The 10692-nt window shown below is 40.9% G+C and overlaps 1 protein-coding gene across 1 annotated transcript; it reads left to right on the top strand.

Moving 5' to 3' along the window:
- Positions 1-4363: 4363 nt before the first annotated feature.
- Positions 4364-6607, top strand: pou3f2b (POU class 3 homeobox 2b). The gene is given in 3 exon segments (XM_026941328.3): positions 4364-4751; positions 4754-4823; positions 4825-6607. Coding segments are annotated over 3 exon segments (1242 nt in total). The 5' UTR covers positions 4364-4435; the 3' UTR covers positions 5681-6607.
- Positions 6608-10692: the final 4085 nt, after the last annotated feature.

Consider the following 10692-nt stretch of genomic DNA (forward strand, 5'->3'; position numbering starts at 1 on the left):
TGATAAGGATTTGCACAGTCTCATATCCTGAGTCATTGATTTCATCACAAGCTGAGGTCTGCTAGGCGAGTAAGGTGTGTCGACATTGGTCAGCGTAGGAGAAGTCCGAGTCAAACAGCTACATTGAGGTATTGAGCACATTGCCAGTTAATAGTGCATGGTACGTCAAAGGAGTACTACTCTACGACGCTAGCAACAGATTAGCCACAAGCTTCTATTGGTCCATACTGTGTTCATGTAGTCTGATCCAGGCAAGAAGTAGGAAAGGATGTATGCTGCGGTTATACGTCTAGCAATATCCAATGAGCTAACCATGTTTAAATTCTATTTGTGCTTGGGTTACTAGTTAGCTAATGCGAAATCCATTTTCAACAACTTGGTTATATAATAGCTACATTTACAATTGTTTTGAATCTTGTTTATATAAGTTAGCCAACAAGATTAAATTCCATCCATTTGCTGTATCTCTTTATCCTACACAGGATCACAGGGAGCCTGGAGCCTATCCCAGGGGACTTGGGGCACAAGGCAGGGGACACCCTGGATGGGGTGCCAACCCATTGCAGGGCACAATCGCACACACACTCACACACTACGGACAATTTAGAGATGCAGATTAGCCTACGATGCATGTCTTTGGACTGGGGAAGAAACCCCCGAGGCATGGGGAGAACATGCACGCTCCGCACACACAGGGCAGGGGTGGGACTTGACCCCCAACCCCAGAGGTGCAAGGTAAACGTGCTAACCGCTAAGCCACCAAATTTTTAGATTATGTATATTAGCTCGGTAGTAGACAACAAGTACATTTATTTCGCATTTGGTTTTGCTAAATTTGATACACAGCAACAGGCTAGCCAACACACTAGCCATGGGTTATGTAAGGAATAACACTACTCAGAACTTGGAAAAACCCCACCTCCGACATGGAAAAGTGCAATTGAACGGCCATTCAGCTCGGAATTCCCAGCCAGGCAACGTAGACCTAGTCTGAATTCTCTGACATAAATGCATCTCACGTCACAACAATATAGCACTAAGCTATATTCCTTTGCATCATTTTATACATGATTAAACTTGATTTTGCTTGATATTCAGCTTTTACTGAGATATGTGTTTAGATTTGTAACATAATTCTGTTGATTTCAGACCAATTTGACTAAAGTGATAAGACCACTGACAGATCATTTTTAGTAGCAAAGATAACCAAGACACTTGACCTATCTTATATGTCATTTCTCATCACTAATCACTCAGAAATTCATGTAGATCTTCTTTATATTCTTATCAAATTCAGAGACAAGCCTTAAAAAAATGTCCTTGCTCTGGATATCCATGAATTCCTGAGCCGGGAAAATCGACATGGAACTTTCCGAGTTCCGAGTACAATGGACTGCAGCATAAAACATGACGGGGTGGTGATGACTACCAGCCTGAAGTGGATTATTTTCCTATAACAGCATGTCCCAAAGTGTTTTATTCCCCTTATACCACAGCGATCTACCACCGATTGCAATTGTCAATTTATTAATGGACGACATGTCATAGTTTTTGACTTTCTGACCCTCACCAGCCTCTTTTTTTCTCTCGGTTAAAGTTTATAAGAAAAAAAAACACAGCTTGTCATTTTATCAAGACGCCAGAAAGCAGAAAATTCTCTATCCTGAAGATTTTCCTGTAAACTTACTGACTGTTACAAAAACCGCTGACACTGGAGACTCCTTCCATAAATGTTAAATAAACGTCTCTTTACAGAAAACTTCACCTTATCAATGATTTTTTTTCTTTGTTAAATAGGAACACAGTTGTTTTTAAGAATCCATTTAGCTTTAGATTATGCTGATGTGCAGATTGTGTAAACGAGTTGTTACTATAGAAACGTTAACATGTATCATTTGATTCATTTACACGCATAACAGTGTGCTGATTTAAACTTTGAAATGTAACTATATCTTTGTTAGGATGTTACTAAAAGAATTTATTCTTTGAAACAATGATCGGTTTGTACTGATGGCTGGTTGACGGAGTTTAGTGTTTTTGTGTAATACATCTCGATTTCGTTTAATATGACAATAAAGAGAAGCTCTGATGAAACCAGAGTGCCCCCCACCCCTCCACTTCCCTCCTTCTACCTATACACACACACACACACTCCTACACTCTTAGTCTCTCTGTCTTCTCCCATTCTGTCCTCTCGTACTCTGCGCTTTGTCCAGTTGAAAGCTGATGTAAGTAGGCTCTTAGATGCCCCAGAGGGGGGTGATGGGGGGGCCGCTGTTTGATTTGCCCCTACCCTTTCCCTCGGCCGGTCTCTATAGCAACCCCCCGAGCTGATGAAGAAATGTACGGTGGGGGAGAATAATACGGTGTGCTTTTGCTTTCAGCACGGACATGGACAGCTGGTCAGTCTGAGACACCTGCAGCCTGCTAACACACACACACACACTGACCACCTGAACTTCACTGTGTGTGTGTGTGTGTGTGTGCGTTTTCTTCTCCCTGTTCTTCATTTCTCTTTCAGTCTCCTATTGTTTCTCTTTCTATATCTCTCTATCAATCTTTCTGTTCTTTAATATTTCCAACCAAGAACAAGAAAATGAGGCTACAGTGGGTTCACCAAAACTGTCCAGTTGAAGATCTGACAATTTTATTTGATCCTTATCCAAACTTCATCTGTCCAGTTTCGGTGGATGTGTACCTACCGTAGCCTCAAATTCCTGTTCTTGGCAGAAAGGCGTGGAATCTGATGTGACATATTTGACGTATTGTGCGTTCTGAGATGCTTTTCTGCTCACCCCGGTTGTAAAGAGTAGCTATTTGAGTTACCGTAGCCTTCCTGTCAGCTTGAACCAGTCTGTCCATTCTCCTCTGACCTCTCTCATCAACAAGGTGTTTCCACTCACAGCACTGCTGCCGCTCACTGGAAGTTTTGGGTTTTTTTTTTTTACAGCATTCTGTGTGAACTCTAGAGAGTGTTGTGTGTGAAAATCCCTGGAGATCAATAGTTTCTGGAATACTCAAACCTGCCCATCTGCAGTCAAAGTCACTATGATCACATTTTCCTCCATTCTGATGTTTGATGTGAACAGAAGCTCTTGACCGGCATTGCACTTCTGCCACATGATTGGCTGACTGGATAATCACATGAATGAGTGTGTACAGGTGGTCCAATAAAGTGGCTGGTGAGTATCTATCTATCTATCTATCTTTTTCTCTCTCTCTCTCTCTCTCTCTCTCTATATATATATATATATATATATATATATATATATATATATATATATATATATATATCAGATTGTTATATTATCATGGCTTTTGTACAACAAAGTTTCACTGTATTTCCTTGTCACTGTCGTCTTTTCTCCTTTTTCTTCTTCTTCTGCTTTCTTTTGAATGGAAATGAATATTTTTAATCTCATAAGCTAATAGTCTATATAATATTAATTTCATCTAAAGATTGCTTTTTAGAAACTGAAGAAAAAGAATTTAAATCTGTTAAACTGTTTTAAATGTCTATTTTTTATTGTCTCAGTGCTTGCTCTCTCTCTCTCTCTCTCTCTCTCTGTCTGTTTCCTCACTCATATCTAGTTTATCTATGGATTACTGAGATGTGCATAAATTGTATAAATGATATAAAGGAAATGAAAGAAGGCAGAAAGAAAACCATTGTCTCCAGAGAAGAAAGACATCTTTAACCACGCTCATAAACAAACAAATACACACAGAGGATATTCATGGGGAAGAAAGGATTTTTAACTTATTCTGTAGTACACTTAAATGAAGCGAGAGATCAAGAGTGTGTGAGAAAGAGAGAGAGAGGGAGAAAGAGAGAGAAATGAAAAAGAAATGAGACAGTACATACACAGAGACACAGGGGAGAGACATACAAAGAGACTGAGCTTGCGTGAAAGATGAGAATGAGAGAAGCAGAAAGAAAGAAAGGCAGAAAGAGCAACTGCAGAAGAGAAGAAAGTGAGAGTAAGTGACAGAACAAGAGGAACAAGAGACAGAGACAGAGATACAGAGTGACAGAAGAGTGTGAGACAGAGAGACAAGAGGTGAGAGACAAATAGAGAGAAAACTCTGCAGTTTGCAGTAAAGGCTCATCTGCTAACCAATCAGCAGCTTCTGGAGGCGGGGCTTCGGTTGAAAACATGTGTGTGTGTGTGTGTGTGTGTGTGTGAGAGAGAGAGAGAGAGACAGAGAGAGCAAACGTGTGTGTGTGCGTGTGTGTGTGTGAGAGAGAGAGAGAGAATGTGTGTGTGTGTGTGTGTGTGAGAGAGAGAGAGAGAGAAAACGTGTGTGTGTGTGTGTGAGAGAGAGAGAGTGTGTGTGTGTGTGTGTGTGTGTGTGTGTAGGTGTGGGTGGGTGGGTGTGTGTGTTTTACCTACGTCTCCTCTGTTCACTGCTTTTCAGTCTCGCGCTGCTCCTCATGGCCGCGACAGCCTCCGCCGCTCACTACAGTCTGCTCAGCGCGAGCGCGCCGGTGCACGCGGACTCCGGCGGCATGCAGCAGCACGCGGCTCCGGGGTCGGCTTACAGGCACGCGCACGCCGCCGCGCTGCTGCAGAGCGAGTTCGCGCTGCAGAACAACGGCGGTGCGAGTCACGCGCATCAGTGGATCGCGGCCGCGCTCTCTCACGGCGGGAGAGGAGGATTAGGAGGAGGAGGTGGAGGTGGTGGGGAAGGAGCCGCGTGGACGTCCGCCGACATCAAACCCACGATCCGTAGCACCGGAGACGAGATGCACGAGGACAACGACAACAGCGACGACAACAGCAACAACAACAACAACAACAACAACAACTCAAGCAGCGGGAACTTACAGCACATGCTTCATCATCCTCATCATCCTCATCACCATCATCATCAGCATCACGAAGAAGACGCCGGACGCGCGTGGAGGAGCGCGAGCGGTACGGCGGCGGCTCACCTGCCCAGCGTGGGCGCGGCGACCGGGCAGCAGAGTCTCGCGTACTCCGGCGGCTTTGGCGCGCTCAACGGGCTCGTGCCGAGCATTCAAGCGCATCACCAGCACCATCAGGATCACGAGCACGAGCACCATCATCACCACAGCCCGCATCTGCGGGAGCACCAGCACCACCACCGGAGTCTGCACGAGTCGCCGGCGTCGGACGAGGACGCGACCCCGACGTCAGACGACCTGGAGCACTTCGCCAAGCAGTTCAAGCAGCGGCGCATCAAGCTCGGCTTTACGCAGGCAGACGTCGGGCTCGCGCTCGGCACGCTCTACGGCAACGTGTTCTCGCAGACGACCATCTGCCGGTTCGAGGCGCTGCAGCTCAGCTTCAAGAACATGTGCAAGCTCAAACCGCTGCTCAGCAAGTGGCTCGAGGAGGCGGACTGCAGCGCGAGCGGCGGCGGCGGCGGCACCGGCCTGGATAAGCTCGCGGCGCAGGGGAGGAAGCGGAAGAAGCGCACGTCCATCGAGGTAAGCGTGAAGGGCGCGCTCGAGAGCCACTTTCTGAAGTGTCCCAAACCGGCCGCGGCGGAGATCACGAGCCTCGCGGACAGCCTGCACCTCGAGAAGGAGGTGGTGCGCGTGTGGTTCTGTAACCGGCGGCAGAAGGAGAAGAGGATGACGCCGCCCGGGGTGCACGCCACGCACGGGACCGAGGAGGCCATGCTCGAGCTCAAAACGCAAAACGTGCAGTGATGGAGGGAGAGAGAGAGAGAAAGAGAGAGAGAGACCGGAGTGTGCACGGAACTACAGCAGGATTTACTGTGCGGAAACAAAATGCATCACTGTGACAGAGGCTTAAGTTGGAAACACACACACACACACACACACACGAATCCGCGCGTGCAGGGCTGCTTTCCTATTTCCGCCTTTCCTTTGCAGAAAACTGTTACAGTGTTGTGACCAGCCTGCGGATGATGAGTACATTTTAAACCTTTTTTTTTTTTTAAATAGCCCCCATTTTTATAATTATTATTATCATTATTATTATTATTAATTATTATTAGGTTTGGGTTATTGGCAGAATGTAATAATAATAATAATAATAATAATAATAATGATTGGACAGTGTGTAAATAGTGTATAATTGAAAGAGGGTGATTATCTCTTCACTTCAGCACTTTTTTCTTTAAACTTGCTTATTATTCTTGATTATTTTTGTTTATTTTTGTATCATTGTTTCGATATATTCGATATGTTATAACCTTCATCTTTGGTTTCCTCTTTTGCATTTAGCATTTTTTTAAAAAATAATAAAATATTTTATAAATTTGAATATACAGTGATACATGACGGAGTGTTCACACTATTGTATACCCCTTATACGACTCTGTAAATATTTTAAATCTGATTTTTAATAACGTGCTTTTTAAACATAAAAATTTAAAGAATCAAACTGAAATATTGCAAAGGCTGCAGTTCCGTTTGTTGTGTATTTTATATTTATATTTTAAGGAAAATCTGTGAAACAAAAGCAATGACATTATTATCATTATTATTATTATTATTATTATTATTATTATTATTATTATTATTATTAGAGGTTTATAGGCTGTGGTCTTTTTGTACCGTTCATTCAATATTCAGATCCACTTTTAAACTGGATTGAGTTCCTTATTTATACTGATCGTACGTGTCCCAATATAAGATTTTTATATTGTGAAAATTGGCACAAAAAAGGGATTTATTGTGCATTATTTCTTTTATATGATATTATTATATTAATACACATTTTATTTATGTACAGTACAAATCTGCTTAATATAAAAAAGATCATTTTTATTATCTTTACATCCCTATTAGATTTGTTTAGATTTGGTCAGGTTTAAGTTTGTCATCATTCTAATAATAATAATAATAATAATACCAAATCTCAAAGTGTTTCACTTTTGTAAGATATTCACGATAAAGCACAACAGTCAAACAATCTACAATCACTATTACAATTTCTAAACCATATATATTAATATACAAATATAATTAAATGCTTGGTTTATGACATGGATATGAAGTTATGAAAGAAATATCACACTTTTAAGAATTTTCAGGCACTCGTTTTATGTTTCAAAGGACAACCCAAGAGATTGTGCAAGAGAATTTGCACAACAACACATACGTGACTTGATTTATTCATCACATTTTTATTTTTTATAAACTTTTCTACACCTCCTTCTCCAGCCAGGATTACACTGGCACTATCTGGATGTCACAAATCATAAAAATCATAACGTTGGGTGATATAACTGAGGGCAGGGTGCTGTCAGACCTGAACATGTCTTTCTTTTTAAGTATTTCTGAACAAAAATGGGCCAACAAATAAGAGACGGTTGTTAAGGTTGGGTGTAATGAGGTATTCTGGCTATAAATTGCTGGAAATATGATAATATCAGTGAGACTCTGATGGAGAATTTCCAGCCATGTCATCCTGAGATGTGGATGTGTGCTAGCAGAAAGAGAGGGGAACAGAAAGAGAGACTAGCTCTGCAAAAAGCTAAATTTAACTTCAAGCACTCTTCTGCCAACCCAAAAGAACAGACCGAACTAAAAGCCTCGCAAAAACACCCACTTCTAAAGTCTCGCAATGACAGTTAAATGTTTATTAAGTTCCCTTTTCCGTCACTGCCACTCTTGTTTGAAAATAATACACTCCTAATGCTATCTGAAAATTATCTATTATTCCGCAAAAGCTAAAATTAGAAATAGAGAGTAAACACTGTTAAAAAGGAAGGGTACCTATGTGTACATTTTTCGTAATAAATCATATGGATCTGTGATTGGTCTAAAGCTCCAGAGCCTGTACTTTTGGGAGATCATAAAGTTATAAAGTCATTCCAAGCCCCTGAATCAGTTTTATAAAGTAAAAAGAAGTGTTGAAAAAGCGTTTTTTAAATGAGAAAATATGAATTTTGGTATTGAGGTAACACATTAGACCCGATTGTCTTACTGTATATAATCAGAAATAATCAGAATCAGCCATTTAAGAGGAATTAACCATTTAAAAACCATTTAATAATTATGCTTCGGAGTGCAGGAGTACTTACAAACAAGTAATAGGACATTAAATCTGGTGGTTTAATATAAACGTAACTGTAAATTTAAATGTAAACAACTACAAATAAGACCTGCATAAAAGAGCATTGCAGTAAGCGGAACTAGACATGATGAAAGCATGGATGAGGTTGGAGGGAAAGAAGGAATTTAGCAGAAATGACATCATGATTCATGATATGTACTTATTGTCATTGTCATGATTGTACTTATTGCTCATAGGTTTTGCATTTTGTTTATTTAATTAGAGAAAGTTCACGTTTTGATATCCTCAAGGCATTGACCGAGACATTACAGTGCACGCGTCATTGTCGAGTATGACTGGTGTAACTGTGGAGCGAGAGATCACACTTCTGCATGATGTTACGCATTATACAGGTACACCATGTTCTCTAGATGCTCCTAGTACAGGTAGAAAAGACAAGAGTGCCATTCCATAGACCAGGAGACTTAAAAAGGGACTTAAAAATATGTCAGATTGTCCATTTAAAGGACCCAAAGAAGTATTTCAGCGTCTTGAACTGAGTACTTGAATAAAATATTGTACCGGAATTGATAAACGTGGAAGAAAAAACTGCCCATAGTCCAGTGACTTGAACCATCTCAGATTCTGTAGCAAATCCTCTACAGAAACATCTCAAGTTCTGTAGCAGATCCTCTACAGAAACATTTCAAGTTCTGTAGCAGATTCTCTGCAGAACCATCTCAGATTCTCTGTAGGACCATCTCAGCTTCTGTAGCAGATCCTCTGCAGAAACATCTCAGATTCTGTAGCAGATCCTCTGCAGAAACATCTCAGCTTCTGTAGCAGATCCTTTGCAGAACCATCTCAGCTTCTGTAGCAGATCTACTACAGAACTATCTCAGCTTCTGTAGCAGATCTTCTACAGAACTATCTCAGCTTCTGTAGCAGATCCTCTGCAGAACTATCTCAGCATCTGTAGCAGATCCTTTGCAGAACCATCTCAGCTTCTGTAGCAGATCTTCTACAGAACTATCTCAGCATCTGTAGCAGATCCTCTGCAGAACTATCTCAGCATCGGTAGCAGATTCTCTGCAGAACTATCTCAGCATCTGTAGCAGATCTTTTACAGAACTATCTCAGCATCTGTAGCAGATCCTCTGCAGAACTATCTCAGCATCGGTAGCAGATCCTCTGCAGAACTATCTCAGATTCTCTGCGGGACCATCTCAGCGTCTGTAGCAGATCCTCTGTTGTGATTTATCCAATCATATGCATTTATGTAACCATTGAACCAGAGACTAGCTACAGGGCAGGAGACATTAGGTCAGTTTTCACACACTTTTCACTTCATCAAGCCTCTGGGGTTTGATTAGTGAAGTGATGGCAACTAAAGTGTTTCATTTTTAAAAGATATTCATGATAAAGCACAACAGTCAATTTACAATCACCATATAAAATTAAATGCTTGATTTATGACATGGATATGATATAAGTGAAATATCACACTTTTGAGCATTTTCAGGCAAAGTGGCGAAGTGCCACTACAAAACAAAACATTGTCTTATTTATAGCCATAAAATTATCATTAATGGTTGAGCATCAAAATGTAACTGTTGACACCACGCAGTCACGTTAGCTGCTTATCTAGATCTTTATAAGCGGATCTGGATCGTTTTTCCTGAAAATATAATTTGAAAATGGCCAAGATTTCATACTGTAATCCAAAATTCTTCCCCCGACTCACCAAAATTTTCCAGTCTAAAGTGGGTTTAGCCCAAACTTCTGAAAACATTACTGCATTTATTTGTTAAAAAGACACAAAAATGAAAAGATAAATGCGGTAGAAGTGAACATTTTACAGCAAAATGGTGTTTTAATTCACTGGAAATTAAAATACAGTGAGATCTCAGCGTGCACTCTTACTAAAATGATTCTTCAGGGTGTTTTTTTTTTGGTTGGTTTTTTTTTTTGTATAGGTGAAGATTCTTAGCTTCCTAAACCATTTCTAATGAGGAAACACAAATCTACATAGAGCCTTTAAAGGTTTGCTCAGAGGAGCAACCGAGGAACCATTCAAGGAGCCGATAAACCGTTAAAACACCTAAACTCCATCTTGAATCATATTTAACATGTTTATATTAAAATATCTGATTAATATGTGCTTACTGATTCCGGTGCTAATTTGAGGACATTGTTAGCGAAGCTACAGTTAGAGTTGTGTTTAATAAGAGGGAAACAAAATCATTTCAAACGTAACAGATAACGGTCAGGTCTTGTTGTAAGCTCGTAAATACAAAAGAACAAGAGCGTCTTTTCTCACTCACCATTTTCCACCAGTGTTCAATGTCATATGAATGAGAAATCCAACATAGAAGTTGTATGAGACGTTGGTGCAAACATTTGACTCAAATTTCCAGAATGCGAAAAAAGCTATGGAGTTATGACAGAACATCGACTCGGCTGATTAGCAATGTATCTGGTAACGAGTGGGATAGCTTTAGCATGAAAGTTGAAGCTTTGGAAGCTGATGAGGAAGCGATAGAGCTGGACAGACTAGATGGGTGGGTGGGTAGGTAGGCAGGTAGGCAGATAGATAGATAGATAGATAGATAGATCACTTTATTCATCTATTCACCTATTACAGCAGCACAGAGAGTTAGAAGTATACTTATGTAGTTTAGCATTATACATGAAA

Source organism: Pangasianodon hypophthalmus, chromosome 21 (genome assembly GCF_027358585.1).
Source record: "Pangasianodon hypophthalmus isolate fPanHyp1 chromosome 21, fPanHyp1.pri, whole genome shotgun sequence".
Classification (NCBI taxonomy): domain Eukaryota; kingdom Metazoa; phylum Chordata; class Actinopteri; order Siluriformes; family Pangasiidae; genus Pangasianodon; species Pangasianodon hypophthalmus.